This window comes from Ursus arctos, unplaced genomic scaffold (assembly GCF_023065955.2).
Source record: "Ursus arctos isolate Adak ecotype North America unplaced genomic scaffold, UrsArc2.0 scaffold_32, whole genome shotgun sequence".
Taxonomy (NCBI): Eukaryota; Metazoa; Chordata; class Mammalia; order Carnivora; family Ursidae; genus Ursus; species Ursus arctos.
Genome location: NW_026623008.1, coordinates 17,913,080 through 17,930,860, shown reverse-complemented (window position 1 = coordinate 17,930,860; position 17,781 = coordinate 17,913,080). Strand labels below are relative to the sequence as shown.

Genomic DNA, 17,781 nt, shown 5'->3' with positions numbered 1-17,781 from the left:
GTTTGCTAGTGCCGAATTCTCTCTGCTTTTGTCTGTCTGAAAATGCCCTTTTTGGCTTAGCTTATGAGAATACTTTCACTAAGTATGGAATTCTCCATTGGTGGGGTTTTTTTCTTTTCTTTTTAGCAGTTTAAAGATTCCCCTGTCTTCTCGCTTCCCATGTCTCTGCTGAAAAGTCCACCATTAGTATTATTGTTACTCCTTCAAAGGTTATGGGTCATTCTTCTCTGGATGTCTTTAGGATTTTGTCTTTGGTTTGCAGCAGTTTGACTACAACATTCTTAGGTGTGGTCTCTGTTTTTATTCCATATGGAGTTTGCCGAGGCTTATGAATCTGTGGTTTGATGTCAACAGTTTTAGGAAATTCTCACCCATTATTTCACCAAATACTGTCTCTGCCCCATTATGTTTCTGTCCGCTGACTTTAGTTACGCATATCTTTAGACTGTGTTCCTTGTCTCCTATGCTCTTTTCTTGGAGATTTTTTTGTTTTCACATTCTTTTTACTGTCTTTGCTTCAGTTTGGATTTGTTCTGTGGACCTGCCTTCAAGCACTAATCCTGTCTTCTGCCGTGTCCATCTTACTGTTAAACCCATAAAATGAAATAATTTCAGATTTGCATTTTTCAGTTTAAAAAAAAAAGCTTTATAAAGGCATAATTTACAAACTGTAGAATTCACCCATTTTAGGTGAACACAGTTAAACGGTTTATAGAAAATTCTTTTTTTCTTTTTCCTTTTTCCCTTTTAAGAATATATTTTGGAAAGTGGTGCCTGGGTGGCTCATTCAGTTAAACATCTGATTTTGGCTCAGGTCATGATCTCACGGTCCTGGGATCAAGCCCCACGTGGGGCTCCACGCTCAGTAGGGAGTCTGCTTCTCCATCTCTCTCTTCTTCTCCTCTGGCCCCTCCCCCCCTCATGCTCTCTAATGAAATCTTTTTTTTAAAGGAATATATTTTTGATGACATTTAAATTGAACTCTAATTCAAACACAAAGGAAATCCACATTACTAACTTTGCCAATTAACCTGTCAATATCCTGATTATCCAAAACTCGAGCCTGGCAGAGCTGCCTCCATGCAATTTTTAAAAATTGAGATATAACTTAATATACCATAAAATTCACCCTTTTAAAGTACACAATTCAGTGTGTTGTTTTGGTTTTGTATTTTAGTATTCACGAAGTTGAACAATCACCATAATTACTTAGTTCTGGAACATTTTCATCACCCCAAGAAGGAATCCTATACTCACCAGCAGCCACTCCCCATTCTTTCTTCCCCCAACTCCTAGCAATCCACTAATTTGTCGGTCTCTCTAAGATTTCCCTATTCTGGACATTTCATATAAATGGAATCATATGTGGCCTTTTGTGATTGCTTCTTTCACTGAGCATGTTTTCAAGGTTCAATTGTATTGTACCTTGTGTCTGTACTTTTTTATGGCTGAATAGTATCCCATTATATGAATATATAGAAAGATTTTTTTTTAACCCACCCATCTGTTGACATCTGGGTTGCTTCCATGTTTTGGCTACTGTAACAGTTGAAATGAGCATCCATGTACAAGATGTGTGGACAAAGTTTTATTTCTCCTGGTTATAAACCTAAGAATGGAATTGCTGGGTCATATGACTGCTCTATGTTTAACTTTTTGAAGAACTGCCAGACTGTTTTCCGAAGTGGCTGTACCATTTTACATTCCCACCAGCAAAGTATGAGAGTTCTGATTTCTCCATATCATTGCCCACATTTAATAATTGTCTTCTTGATTATAGCCATACTAGAGGGTTTTGTGTGTGCTTGGGGGGGGGGGGCTTTAATTTACATTTCCCTAATGACTAACGTTAAGCTTCTTTTATATGTCTATTGGCCATCTGTGTATCTTCTTTGAGGAGATATCTATTCAAATCCTTGCTCATTTATTATTCAGTTATATGAACTCTTTATATATTCTGGACACTAGACCCTTACCTAGAATTCATATTTAAAATAGACCCATCATCCCAAAATGATCCTTTATGCTTATTAGCAATTCCCACTCCTGCCTCCAGTGCCAGGCAATCATTATGCTGCTTTCTGTGTGTTTTGGGTAAACCCCTCCTGCTAATGAAATCTTGTCTCCTAAATATGATGAGATTATGGGAGATTTCATTCTGCCTTTTGGAAGTCCTTGGCTTAGCTTCTAGCATGCCATGTGTAGCTTTGGAATTCAGCAAATGTCCTATGAGAAAACCAGTCATGTATTTGGGGGTTCCCAGGCTTCCAGTGTGCCCTGTAACCAAGAGCCTTGTAATTTTCTTTTCCCCAGTAGAGCCCCTCTGCATGGGCCAAACCCAATCCTCAGTTTCAGGCCCAGAATCAGCAAATGCCCCCCAGGGAAGAAAACAGCCAAACCATCAGTTCACCTCAGAAAGCCTTCCTTCTCTGAAATTCCAATTCATTTAGTCCAATTTTCTGATGTTTAAAAATATTATTTTGTTTTTGTTAGTTGCAGTATGAATGCTGTGTTGGTGTGATCTACTATATCCTACCCATCAATTACTATAAACTTTTAAGTCTTTATATCTTGTCAGGCAAGTTTCCTAAGTTTCTCTCCCTTCTCCAGATATATATGGGCTATAGAGGGGCTTAATTCTTCCACATGAATTTTTAAAATCCATTTGTCTAGTTCACACACACACACACTTGAGATTTTGTTGGAAAACCTACTGAATTTATCAATTACTTGAGACAGAATTAAAACTCTTAAGATTCTTAAGCCCCCTATCCATGAACATGGTATACCTATCCATTGAGCAAATTACTATTAGGTCCTTTGATAATAGTTTGCATTTTTCTTCATAAAGGAATTTCATTTTCTATTAGATTTGATCTAAGATTAATGGATTAATTCAAAGATTAGTTTATCTTTTAAAGCATTTTATTTTTTAGAATAGGTAATGTATGTTACAAATTTCTCAAAGCTCAAAAAAGTATACATTGACAATTTTCCATTTTCCTCAGTCACCCAGGTTTTGTCCAGAAGAAATGTCATCCAATGTTACTAGTTTATTAATTTTAATATGGTTAATATTAGTATACAGTAATTCTATTTTTTCAATATTTTATCTAGTAATCTGGCTGAATTTTATTATTTCTGATAGGTTATTTTGGATTTCCTTTATGTATATGCATCATCTGCAAAGAGCAGCCATTTGGTCCCTTCTTTTCCATTCCCTATTCTTTCTACGGATTTTACTGCATTGACTAGGATGCTTCTAATAAAGTAGCTGTAGAAAGTAGCCAAATAATAGCTGTGGTAGAAGGCAATCCTGTCTTACTCCGGGCTTTAATGGGAGGACTTTTGTTTCATATTTGCCTATGAAATTTGCTGTAGGTTCTTGGCAGATGGCTTTTCAGGTTAAAAAATTTTTACCTCTGGCCCTACTTTGCCAAGAATGAAAATCATGAGAGTTTTTATCAAATTATTTTATGCACCTACCGAAATGACCATATGATTTTTTTCCTCTTTAATCTATTAAATCTGTTGAGTCACCCACTCATGGAAAAAAGTAGTCTCAAGTAAAATACTTTTACCCCACGCTGTTATTTATTTTCATGAGGGGGGAAAAAAGAACCTTTTATGATAGTGAAAATATACTTTATTTTTTTAATACAATAGCTGCCAGCAATATACTGGTTCTAGAGAGAGAAAAGAAAATACATGCATTCTATAATAAGCTTTCATTTGCCTTTTCAAGTAATTCTAAAGAAAATACTCCAATTCTGTTCAACATTAGGACTTAGGGAGTTGAAATTTTTTCCATGATAAAAATATGATTTTGACAGCCCCAATCTTGATCATTTGTAAAGGATGGAATTTAAAAAAAAAGCCCATATAGTGTATCAATAAAGAATGCTTCCCTCTCTGAATCAAATACTGATTATAACCAGTGTAAGAAAATGGTTAATCAATAAACGATGAAATGTGTATCAAAATGTTCATGAAAAAATACATTGCTATTTCTTCTCATTTTTTACCTTGCAGATATTTCCTAAATGGGTATTTTAAATGTACAGAAACAAATGCTATCTACACAACCCTGGAGAGATTCAAAACTCAACAGACATTAAAATGCCTAAATTCTAGAGTTGATCAATTTAGTGTAAGAATAAATGTCAGAAGTCTCTTAATTGTACACAGATTGCTCAAGCATTTAAAAATAAATTGTGTAAGCTGAGTTATCAAGAAATCAAATCTTATATGATTTTCATCACAAAAGTCAATGATCCTAATAAAAGATAGCAGAGGGGTATAGAAAATTTGCATCTACATTTTTTAAAAAAAGGAAGTTGTATCAACTGAAACAGTAAAGCTCTTTCCAACTGTTCAACACAAAAATTCCTCAGAATTCCTTGGAAAATACTGAGAGTTTCCATTCAGACTCTAATCGTGTTGAAGTGGAACAGAAGGGGTTTAAATAAAAGGAGAAAGGATTTAGTAGTTGTAGAAATAGTAACAGATGATCTGCATTGTATCAGTTCATAAACTACCATGAAAACTTTTATGCCCTAAAATCTCCCAAGATTTTAAGCTACGATCTTTCACACAAGTATAAAATGGGGGGGGGGGGGGTCATGTTCTGGGATCATCCTTTTTCCTAGCTTTTGTCCATTTGCCAATCTCAATTTCATCTATCTTCCCTGATAAAGTAGTAAGATCTGTCTTTCTACATCAAAATCATAACAGACAGACCTGCCTTCCTTGGACACCTAGAGAGACAGCCAAGTACAATCATGGGATAAATTTTAAAAAGACAACAAGGAGAATAAACATCCAAAGTGAAAATAGTTCACAACTGAATTTCAGAATGTGATTTTCATCCCTCTATTTTGAGAAATGTACCTCTGTCCTCATTAGCCCCTGTATTCTGCACCACTTCGTCCCCTGCTCACTGGAAAGAACAGATCCTTCTCTTGAATCTTTTTCATACTTTGAGAGCCATGAGGCGAGGTTCAGTTATCACCTGAATGCCAAGTTACTACTATTTTAAAAGGAGGGGAGAAGTGGTGATGGCTGCCTGTGTCCTGGTGCACACGCTGACGTTTTCACCCACTGAAGCTACTGCTGCAGACCCTCCCAGTGATAACCTGAGTGCTTTTCTTGCAACCAGATAAGTCATCATCATCCAATATTTAATTACAAAAAGGTGGGTGCCCAAACTTTTGATCAGCAATAAGGAGTTCTAAGAAGTGCAAGGCAAAGAAACCTCCCTGAGCCAAATGGATACAATATGGAGCTTATCGTTCTATACCGAGCTAATTACTGATGGGTTAAATAATGCAGTATATGCTTATAAAAATCAGGCTGTCTCCATAACACCAGTGATTACTAAATGTTAACACACCAAAGGGGGGAAAACATTGCCATTTTAAAGCAATACTATACTTAAATTTCCAAAAACAGCCTATGAGAAATAGCACTTCTTAAGCAAGTTACATATAAAAAAATTACCAAAAATGTATTATAGTTACAACCACGGTCTTTGGAGCAGTAGTACTTCGAAAGTCCATTTTTTAAAAAATGAATAAATCCATAGCAAATTTTTGTTTTATTTTTACCAAGTTCATCCTCCCTTGTTAGAGCACAAATCATTCCTGGTTTAGGACTTCAATTTAAAAAAACAAACAAACATGCAGAGTGCTATTCCTCAATGTGGCTTTAGAAAAATTTAATTGAAAGAAGTACAATGATTGAGCTGAGGCAAAACTGCAGTAAATACGTCCTCACCACGACGACTACGATTTAGTCCCAGTGGAGTGAGCCACCCTCTACCCAACGTTTAACGGTCAACGGGGGTGGAACGGAAAAGCTGGTAATGGGTGTTTTACCTCGTTTTTAATTCAGGATGGATAACGCTTCCTTTACATTATCCACGTTAATTAAATATGCTTCAGAAACAAAATTCTGCTTGACATTTTGACCAACCCACCCTACATTCCTTAGGTTAGTATCTGTGTTACTGTTGACGTTGCAGGTTGTTGTACTGCTACAGCTAAGTCAGCTAAATATCAGTTTATGTAGTGTTACTCGAAAGATCTACAGACAGCAAGGTCTAGGCTGACCTAAGAAGGAGCTCTGTGAAATGGAGGAGGAAAGCAATAAAGTTCCGAACGAATGGCACCGGGCCCAATCCACACAAAAAACAACACATGTGGACAGAGTAGCAGGTGCCCATTGGTTCTGCTCATATAGATAAAATGCTTGAGGAAGATCTTGAGAATATCCCATCCCTCTCTCTAAACTTTCAGCTTCTACATAATATCAGATGTTACAACTGATAAGAAGGATACATGCTTTTAGGCAAAAGTAAAAATCCACGTACAAAGTAAAACAGCAAAACCTGTAGTGACTTTCTGCATGACGCTCTCTTCACTGGTGGTGCCATACCCCGGACAGACAGACAGACGGAACTGATGAGGAGGGTTCTGATACAGTGGCAATCCTTTCAATATACTCTTGCTAAATATTATATAATCCCCCCAATACATAAATATTCCTTGTACCATGCATTGTGCACCAGTTTGGGGCTGACTGATGAGGTCGGGGGTGCCACTTTAACAGTTACACACTGCACCCAGAAGTTCTGCCCTCTGTCCACAGTGAACAGACAGTGCTGAGGGCTCTGGAGGGATGGCGAGCTACCTCTAAAGGGGAGAGTGTGGCGGAGTGTCTCCGAATCAGAGGAGAGGAGGGTACGGGGCAGGGGAGGGAGACAGGATAAAGAATTTGAACATAATACTGCTTAGGAGTGCATATTTAAAGACAGCTACTATACCTTGTCTATCCTTTATCCTAATCTTGAATAACCGCACATTCATGCAAAATACGATTTCTACGTTATGGGAACAGGAGCAGTCTGTTAGGAAAAGCAGATTCTTAGGGGAAGATGCGAAGACATCTCTCTCGTAAGTGACATTTTACTTGGTAAGTCTTTTGGCTACATCACTATACGCGATTTCAACCTCCTTGTCACTGGGACAGGTATTGGTAAACTCATCCCTACTATACGCATTAGTTAAGTATCTCCAGATGCCCGTCATTCCTTTCGGAATATCGAAGTTGCGATATTTTTTGGCCACCACCTGAAATACAAAGGGATCGAAAGTTAACATTTATTTTCCAGGACTTGTAAACCAGACCTCTCTCTGATTTTAGGGCAAACTAATTCTGTTGACCTCTGAGAACTGCTTCTATTTGAGAAGAAGTCACCTTTCTTCTAACTAGAGTTTTAAATAACGACAAGGACTGCAAAGTACATCGGAACTTCAGTAAGGTGACAGGGACTGCACACGCCTGCCCTGGTGACCCAGGGAGACAGCCAGGTGTGATCCCTGGGGAAATACTTGAAGGCGCACGCACGACGGGCGATCTCTGTTTTCCCTGGTCTTGGTTTTTATCACACAACTAGTGTTGACTACTACGCTGTTTAGGCCAGTGTCTTACACAGTAAATGCTCAATAAATATTTCTTTGCCTTGTATAGAAATAATCCAGGTGATCACAGAACAGAATCTGACAACATGAAACCAATGTAGCAAACTCCAATCCAAAGTTACCTGCTACATTTTTTAATTTTTATATAGTCACAGAAAAAAATAAATATTCTTCTTTCGCATATGTCTCCATTTTAAGACATAATTTTACATTTAATTAACTCTATTATTCCAACTGTTGCCTAAATAGCATGAGGTTATACTGTTTCAGGGTTCCTAGTCATATACCAGATCAAAAAAAAATTTATAGACAAAGAAAGTGCTATCTTAGTACACAGAGAATACCCGGTCTAATGGCGATGTCACACCACCCCTGCATGCCTACCTTGACAATGTGCAGTTTGGGAAGCAGGTTGCAATCAGCTAATGTCATTTCATTGCCATCCAGAAATTTACGTGTAGAAAACTTAATGTCCTCCATACTGTTCTCATCAATTTCATCAGGGAGGGGAGAATTCAGATATTCATCCAGTTTCTGCAGAGTTTTCAAGAGACCCCTCTCCAACGCTGAAAGAAAGATGGGGTTACTGTGAGAAGGAAAACCACCCAAGTCCCTAAGTAACAGCGTTACTCTTTCAGTCAGTAACTATTTTATCAAATGCTTAGTCTGACATGAAGCACGTTGAACAGGACAGACAAGGTTCCTGCTCTCCTGGGGCTTATTTACATGGGGTGAGGGATGAGACACACAAGTCCCTTTGTTCAGGTAAATATAGAAATGAGCATAACAGTTTCAGAAATTGGAATCTGTAAAAACTCAATAACTAAATGCCCCACTTACAAACACACTATGACCCAACACAGTTGCTGTTTAAACTAGAAAAATGAGTGAGAAAAGGCAAACGTATTAATTCAAATCTAGGGAAGAAAATCTTGCCAAGACAGAGATTGTAATGCCTGTTTCCCCAGGAATATTTGGATTTATCACCAAGAAACATGTGAAAATACTCCAATACAGATAATCCAAGCAGAAAGCCTGAAGTTTTTGCACTGTCTTATAATACAACCCAAGAAGCCAAGAACAGCGCTATTTTATAGTAACACGGAAAACACAGACATCAGATTAGAGAGTTCGATTTACAAAAGTGAATGAGGGGGCTCTTCACCCAAATAGAGTAAGATGCTATGATTGTTGTAATTCAGAGAAGAGTGGGACAGAGCCACCCCTCTATACCTGGAAAGTCAAGGTTAGTGACCTTTGGCAGAGGGGGTGGGAATGTCGTTAGAGAGGAATACTTCCCAGGCCACCCTGACCCCCCACTCCCAGAATGCACAAGCTCATGCTGACGACTACAGGGCTTGGCCATAAAAGAAAGCTAAATACCATGAGGTGACAACCAATACAATTAAACTTTGAATAAATTTGGTTCCATTAGAGAAAAAGACCAAAGTTTTATATGCTGCATATTAGATATTTCACCAGCAACGTAAGTATGTCCTAAGCCAGAACCTCTTCTTCCAAATTGCTCCCACCCACTCATCCCTTGGTCCCTTCCTAGCAGTCCAGACAACAGACGGCAGTCTTAGCTGGATAAGGGGCTGCGGGTATAAAAATGAGTAAGTGGATTTTAGAGGTACTTAGGAGATGAAAACCAACAGAGGTCAGAGACAAAACTGAATATGGAAGAAGGATAAATGTCTTCCACGAAATACAGACATGAGCCCCTACTACACGCCAACTCTCATTCTAAGCACTGTTAAATCCACTCTTGAAGAAAGCAGTTCGAGTTTACGTTTTGGGGAGTGGGAGTAGTGCAGAGAAAGTCAACGAACGATCCCCAGGGTAAACGCTGGTGTCATCTGCTGAAACACGGACCTGCCTAGAGAAGCAGGTTCAGGGGGTGCGGACACGAGTTCAGTATACGCTGCCTTCGAGGTGTCTGTGAGACATCAGGGTCGAAGCACCCGACAGACAGCGGGGCCACAGTGTCTGGAACAGTCTGGGCTGGAGCAGTATGTCTGGAAGTCCTGAGAACACAAATGAATGCCGAAGCCACGGAAGGGAAGGACAGGCGGAGGTTCCAGCGTAGCGCCCTAAGAAACACCATCTGCGGTGCTGTGCAAGGCAGAGCGGCCATTTTCGTCGTTACAGAGCATTCCGCCACAGGACGACGTAAGAAGTGTTCATCCATCCTGTTAATGGAGTCTGTACTGTTTCCGGTTTGAGGCTCATGACTAATCGTGTAACAAACATTCTTGGACAAATCTTTTGGTTGCACATCTGTTCATATTCCACTCCAACACGGAGTTGTGGGCTACTGGGTGTACCTATATTCAGGTTTGGTAGAAACTGCAGTCGACGTGCCAAGTTCAAGACCACAAACAGCAGGGTAGAGACATCCCAGGGACTTCACACGTTCGACACCACTCGGGGCTGTCGGCCTCTTCAGTTTTAGCCGTTCAGGGGGATGACAAATTAGGTCTGACACCTTTTCATATTTACTGACTATCTGGATATTCTTTTTGTAAAGTGCCGTTTGCTCATTTTTCATTGCATAGCTTGCCTTATTTGTAGGAGTGCTCTATAAATTACAGGTGCAAACCCTTTGTGGTTATATGTATTACGTATACCTTCTTTACCTTTTCCGCTCCCTAGATGGTGACTTTTTACAAACAGAAGTTACTAAACCTAATGTCAAATTAATCAATTTTGTTTCTTCCACAATCAGTGCTTCCTCCAGATTAAGAAATCTTACCTACCCCCAAATTATGAAGATATCCTCCATTATCTTCTAGAAGGTATATTATTTAGTATATTTATATATACTACAATCCACTTAGACATGGTTTTTGCGTAGGGTGTGAGATAGGGGTGTTTTCTTGATTCCATATTCTGTTCCGTTGTTCTGTTTGTGTATCCTAGTATTAGTACCACACTGGTTTAACTACTATCCCTTTGTAAGTCTTGTTATCAGGTAACGTAAGTTTCTCTCAAGATCATCTTGGCTATTCTTGGTTCCTTCCATTTCCCTAATAAATTTTAGAATTAGCATGTCAATTCACACATGCGCGCACACGCACGCGTGCACAGAAAACCGGCTGGGTTTTTGAATTATCTACAGATTCAACAGAACCCCAACCTGAGAACTGGCATCTTTACAATATCGAGGCCTCTAATCTATCAATACCACTTATTTAAATCTTAAAACATTTCTTCCAGTGTCTTATGTTTCCTATGTAGAAGCTTTTACCATCTTTAATTGGATTTATTCCTAAATATTTGACTTTTTAAAAAAATATCTGACATTTTGATGGTGTAAATATTTTTGCATGTTTTCTATTGTTTGTTGCTAGCATGCAAAAATACAACTAATTCTTATAATGGCCTCATATCTAGTAACCTTGCTAATTCATTTTTTTATTCTTACAGTTTATCTGTAGATTACTTTGGATTTTCTACATACACAATTATATTGCTTAAGAATGACAAACTGGTTCCTTCCTTTACAATTCTCATACCTTTTATTTCTTTCTCTTGCCTATCGTACTGGCCAAGACCTCCACTACAATGCTGAGGTGGTGACAGCACTGCTTCCTAGCTCCCAGGCTCAAAGGAAACCTTTCACTAGTTCCCTATTACATAGGATATTTGCTATCGCTTTTTTTGTAGATTCTCCCTGCCAAATCAAGGCAGTTCCCTGCCATATCTAGTTTAAGACAAAAATATATATATATATATCATTTTACCATAAGTATCAAATTTTATCAAGTACTTCTGCTTCTACTGAAATGATATTTTTCTCCTTTATGCTATTAATTTATACAAATATTTTACTGTTTAAACAATCTTCTGTTCCTAAGTTAAACCCCACTTGGTTCTGTGTATTATCTTTTCTCACATTGCTGGATTGGGTATATTTTATTTTAGATTTTTGCATCTACGTCCGGGAGAGACTGTCCTGAAACTGTTTTTCTTCTGATGGTCTTGTGTGGTCTGAGTGTCAGGGTTGACCTCAAAAAGCAAGCTGGGAAGTATCTTCCTCTCTTCCGTTCCCTGCAAGACTATGTGCAACACCAATGTTACTTCTTCCCCAAATGCTTAGCAGAGTGCATCGATGGAGCTATCTGGATCTGGAATTCTTTTATGAAATGGTTCTTAATTATATATATAAGACTATTCACATTTTATGCCCTCCTAGAGTAATTTTGTTACACTATACTTTCTGTAAATTTAACCGACAGTGTTTTCAAATTTATAAGCATAAAAATTTGCATAATATCCTCTAAAAATCACTTCAATGTAAGATCTGTAGTAATCGTCTTTTTATTCCTAATATTGGTTATTGCTGCCTTTCTCACTTTTCTGGGTACTTCTTGTCAAGGATTTCTCAATTTTTATTTATTAGACTTTTCAAAGAACTTTTAGCCTCACTGACCCTCTGTCATGTTTGTTTCCTATTTCAAGGAAATCTGCTCTTTAGAATTTCCTTTCTTCTGCTTGAGTTTAATTTGCTGATCTTTTCCTACCTCAACCCTCAAGGTGAAGACTGTCAGATTTCCAGTCTTTCTAATATAAGCGCTTAGAGGTATAAGTTTCCCTCTAAGCACAGCGTTAGCCATATCACATAAATTTAGACCTGCTGTCTTTCATAATTTCATTTTTCTTTAGCCCACGGGTTACTAGAAACATACTGCTAAGTTTTTCAAGCAAGTAGAAATTTTCTAGCTGTGATTTTGTCACTGATCTCTAGCTTCTTTTCTTTGTGGTCAGAAAAAAAATTTTTTGTATGATTTCAATTTCCATTTTTTGGAAAATTTTTCAGATTTGCTTTATGGCTCAGCTTTACAGTCAGTTTTGATGAAGTGTTCTACGAGCACTTGAAAATCAAATGTATTAATCTGGGGCGCCTGGGTGGCACAGCGGTTAAGCGTCTGCCTTCGGCTCAGGACGTGGTCCCGGCGTTCTGGGATCGAGCCCCACATCAGGCTCTTCCGCTATGAGCCTGCTTCTTCCTCTCCCACTCCCCCTGCTTGTGTTCCCTCTCTCACTGGCTGTCTCTATCTCTGTCAAATAAATAAATAAAATCTTAAAAAAAAAAAAAAAAGAAAAGAAAACCAAATGTATTAATCTGCAGTCGTTGGGGACAGTGTTCTATGTAAATATCAGCGAGACTACACAAGTCCATTGTGTTGTACAGTTCTGCTAGACTCTGTTAGTTTTGGGCTGAGTTTAACAGTTATTGCTAAAGGAGTGGGTTAAAATCTCCCACCAAGGCTGTGGATTAGTTTATTTCTCTTTTAGCTCTGTGAATCTGGGTTATAATTTCCAGCCTAGGTATTTAGTAATGCAAATTTAGAATCATTCTATCTTTCAGGTAGATTAACCTTTTAAGTCAGTTTGAAACAGGCTTCATCATCTCCAGTTAGTCCTTCTTTCCTTCAAGTCTCCTTTGTCCAGTATCGGTGTGGCTTTGCTGACTTCTTTTGGTTAGTATTTGCACTCCTTTACTTTCACCTTTTCTGAATACAGGTGTGTGTTTCACAAATACGTGTGTATTCATTCTTGTACATAAGCAATGTATTTTTGAGCCAGCTGGGAAGTGATGTCTTGGCTTTGGAGAACTTAAGTCATCTACACCGAATGTAATTACTACAGAATTTGGTTTAAATCTGTCATTAGACATTCTGATTTCTACTTGTTCTGTGTTTGTCTGTGTTCTCCTTTCTTGCTTCTTTTGGATTAAGTTTTGAAAATTTATTCATCTCTCCCTCTATTAGTGTGTTACACATTCTTTTACTAGTCTTTGTTCCCCTGACTTATTAGCATTTACTTAGAACTTTCCGCCACTTCCAAGATAATGCAAGAGCCTCAGAAACTGAGGCCACTACCTCCCCCCTGTCCCAAAGGCTACTATTGTCATGTATATTAATTCGACCTAGATTTTAAATTCCACAAGGCATGACTGTTTTATACAGACAGTATTCACTTATACTTTATAACATATTTTACTACTTTTTGCTCTCCTTCCGTCTTGCGTCTCTTGGTGTTCATCTGAAATCATTTTCCTTCTGCCTGAAAAACTAGGTATTTCTTTTAGTGGGAGTCTACGGAGATAAGTACTCAGTTTTTGTTTGTTAAAAATGTCTTTATTTCACCATCACTTATTAAAATTCATAAATAAAAAATGAATGTCTTAATTATTACATTCTTAAAGAATTTTTTCGGCTGAAACACTTGGTGAATATGTAATAGAATTAATTCTCAGAGCAGCCATGGGACACAGAGTAGATAATATCCTACTTCAAAGACACAGAAATGAAGGAGAATCTGCCTTATTCTGAGCATCATGACTGACATCTTAGAGAACGTGGATGTGCTCTGACCACTTGGAATTGTAAACTGAATGGTGAATTTTAGAGGCTCACAGAAAAGGCAGTTAGAAAAAGTTGACCATGGGGTGCCTGGGTGGTACAGCGGTTAAGCGTCTGCCTTCGGCTCAGGGCGTGATCCCGGCGTTATGGGATCGAGCCCCACGTCAGGCTCCTCTGCTATGAGCCTGCTTCTTCCTCTCCCACTCCCCCTGCTTGTGTTCCCTCTCTCACTGGCTGTCTCTATCTCTGTCGAATAAATAAATAAAATCTTAAAAAAAAAAAAAAAGAAAAGAAAAAGCTGACCAGTTTAGCGAGTACATGAATCCGGGGCAATAAATACAAATGTCCTATCTTGAGGCAAAAACAAAAAATTATTTGGATGTGCTCGCTTCCACTCTGGGAGAGTGTTTCACTACTTTAGAGAATTTTAATGTACTCTCAGCTCTCTGAAGAGCTCTTAAGATTGTCTTCTGGATTCTACTGCTTCTGTTGAGAGTCAATTGCTCACTCTCACTGCTTTTATCTTGAAGAGCTTTCTCTCTGCCACCTGTAAAGATCCTGTCCGGTTCTCGGCAGGTGCCTATGGTACACACAGGTGTGGTTCTCTTTATATTTGTCCTGCAGGGGTTGTGTAATGTTTGACTCCATGGCCTGTTACCTTTCATCAGTTTTGGAAAATTCTTGGCAATTACCTCTAACTATACCTTTGGCTCCATTTTCCTTCTCCTTCTGGGACTCCAGTTACAATGCATCAAACTCTTTTCATCGTGCTCCCCAAGTCTTACACTCTTTCCTCTGTTTTTTTGTAGGTTTTTTTTTTTTTTTTGTCCTTTTGTCTCTGTGCTTCCATTAGCTATTTCCTTCTGACCTGTCTTCCAGTTCACTAATTCTTTATCACTGTCTAATCTGTTCGATTCAGATAGTGAATTCATAATTTCAGATACTGTATTTTTAAATTCTAGAACTTCCATTTGGTTTTTTATACTGTCCAGTTCTTAGCTGAAATTTCCATGTTGTTCTTTTACCTCTGAATATCTATAATAAAGTTAAAGTCAGTATCTGATAACTGAATACCTTGTAGTTTTTAATATGTTTTTAAAATATGTGTCATTTTAAAATACATATTAAAGGGGGTGCCTGAGTGGCTCAGTTGGTTAAATGTCCAACTCCTGATTTCAGCTCGGGTCATGATCTCAGGGTCAAGAGAGGGAGCCCCTTGTTGGGCTCCATGCTGGGTGTGGAGATTCTCTCTCCCCCTCTGCCCCTCCCCAGCCCCCCAAGCTCACACTCTCTCTTAAAAAAAAAAAGTATTAGTTATGCTCAGTCTTTTAATATTAGCACTGTTAAGATTTTTAGAGCTGTTAAATCTTTAAACTCTGGGCTGGTTTATATTAAATTAATAGTCTACCAACCTCTTCCTTCTAATTCTTGTTATTAAATCAATGTATTATTCTTGCTTCCCCAACTGCACTCTATATTCTTTGAAGGTAAAGTCCATGTCCTGGGCTTCCTCCGTACATCCCCTGAAATTCATGGCATTCTATCGAAGTACAAATTAAACATCTGATCAGCATCTGCCACAGACTGAGAAAGGCTAATAATATAAAAATTTGGAGTTTCTTTAATGTCTGGAGAAGGTTCAAAAGGAAATCAGGTGAACATGTAGGACAGACATTATTTACAGCCAGATGAGTGGAGACACTTGTATCTGTCATATCTTTGTGGGAACCTGAAAAGGAGGTAGGACCGCATTTTGCTATAGAACATAAGAGCCATTTTAAAATGTAAAGAAGAATTCGTAAAATTTTTTACTTAGGGAAATATCAAACAAATTGGAATGTATGTATGTCAAGTGACGAACGACAAGATCAGGATCAAAGAACTACCTATTTTATTGATAAAAGCTCACTCTAGCCATAGCCAGGATCAAGCTAGTTTATTTCTTACAGAAAAGAGTTAAACAGGAGGACACAGGAGCCCAGTAAACTAAAGTTGAAGAATTGAGTTCTGCAACTGTGGAAGTGACAAGGAAGCAAGCCATTTAAAATAAAAGATCAAAAATACAAAAGCAATAAATATAACCTTTCATTGATGACACAGAAGTTATTGATGATGGACATAGTCATGAAATGTTAAATTTATAAACCGACAAGAGAAGGAAATGTGAGAAACAGCGAGGTTAGTAAGGAGTCCGGGACAGGATGGAAAACTTTTCATGGCTGTCCTTAAAAGGGAGTGGGGATGATAAGAACAAAGGGACAGGAGAATCTCAGGACTGTAAAAGAACCAACTTAAAGATTCAATATGCTTCCTATCAAAATTAGTGAATACAGAGTAAATACACAGATATAAGACCGATATAAGGACTTATTCTTTGATCCGATTACAATGAACAGAGTCATGGCTTCTATGGAAGATAATACTGTCTGAATTCAAACACTGAAACCAAGTCTCAGAGGGCACTTGAGAGGTACGGCAAGTCTGGGCAAGTTTATGATCTTCACCCTGCTCTAAATTCATCCTTTCCCTGAATGAGTTTTCAAATACATCCAAGAGAAAAAATAAAGCATTCTAAATTTACAAGGTTTGAAACATACAATGTTTCTAATCCCAGATGCAACGCACAGGCTAAAGTTAAGAACCCGGTAAACATTAAAATTACCATTCTTTCTACAATTTTGGACCTAGTAAAGCACCTGCGATGAAGCTGAGCTGCTGTGCCGCGCTAGAATGTCAATGATTTTTCACTAAGAATCTCAGAATAAAAGGTATGTTAACGCAAACAAAGAATGGTGGATTAGTTTCATTCAATTTTTATGTAACAGCACAAGGAAGGCCAACAAAACAAAGAAAGACAGAGGTGCCAAGACTAAAGAGCGTCACTCAATAAACATAACGAAGTTCTGAAGACAAACCACGAAGGAATCTGGTTAAGATAAAGAAAATGTCCAGACTAACCACTAGACGGCAGTAGCAAGCTACGAGAAAGGCGCTCCTTGTCTTAGCACTATCATTCTCTAACAGCTCTGCTGTGGTCATGCTGGTGTCTCTAAGAAGGTATTTGAAAAGCTCTCCAAAAACTTAGTATCGAATTGTAATAGACACCATCTGATTATTTTTAAATTAGTTCTGAAAATTAGAACACTTTTTTTTGGCCTATGAAACTATAGCAAAATTTTAAAGCACACACACACACTCTCTCTCTCCCTGTCTCTCTCTCTCTCTCTCATACACTCATGCCAGGGTCAGAAGTGTGGGGAAATGAATACTTTCATGTTACTGGGAATATAAACTGGTGTAGACTTTTGAGGGGCAAAATCTTTTGACCTATTTGGAATCTAGCACAAGGACATTCACTGGCAGCACTGTCTGTCACAGTAAAAAAACTCGAGACAATCCACTGGACTATCAAACAGTTAAATAAAAATCCGTATTATGGAACATTAAGCGGTATTCCTAAAAAATGAGGTAGATCTATATTTTGATATGGAAGGACTTCTACCACATAATATGTGGAAAAAACAATTGCAGAATGTAAATATACACATACACACTCATATACAATGTTTGCAAAATTACATAGAAAAAAAGGATGGATGCTAACTGTTGGGGAAGAGCTCAAATGAGGTTAAGAAGGGGCACTGACATTTTATTAAATTTATTTCTAAACTATTTTAACTTTTCCAATAAGCATACATTACTCAATTACTTGTATAATTTGAGTAAATGCAAGACAGGAAGCATTAAATTTAACATGACCATATTTGCTGTAGAAAAAGAATACAATTCACAATGAAGAAAACCAAAATTATGAGCCTTACAAGGATAAAACTATATTTTAAAGCTACTGCTAATTTCAATAAAGGGTCATCTTATGCAAACAAATTTTTAAAGGCCAAGAGAGAACAGGGAGAGGTCAGGAGTATTTA

The 17,781-nt window shown here is 38.0% G+C and overlaps 1 protein-coding gene across 1 annotated transcript in view; it reads right to left on the bottom strand.

Moving 5' to 3' along the window:
• Positions 1 to 2,907: 2,907 nt before the first annotated feature.
• CLIC4 (chloride intracellular channel 4) overlaps positions 2,908 to 17,781 on the bottom strand; it is a 70,988-nt gene continuing 56,114 nt past the window's right edge. Inside the window, exons 5-6 of the mRNA XM_026517020.4 lie at positions 7,866 to 8,047; positions 2,908 to 7,130 (exon numbers count right to left, since the gene is read on the bottom strand). Of these exons, the coding sequence (XP_026372805.1) occupies positions 6,966 to 7,130; positions 7,866 to 8,047 (347 nt within the window). The 3' untranslated portion in view covers positions 2,908 to 6,965. The remainder of the gene's footprint in view (positions 7,131 to 7,865; positions 8,048 to 17,781) is intronic.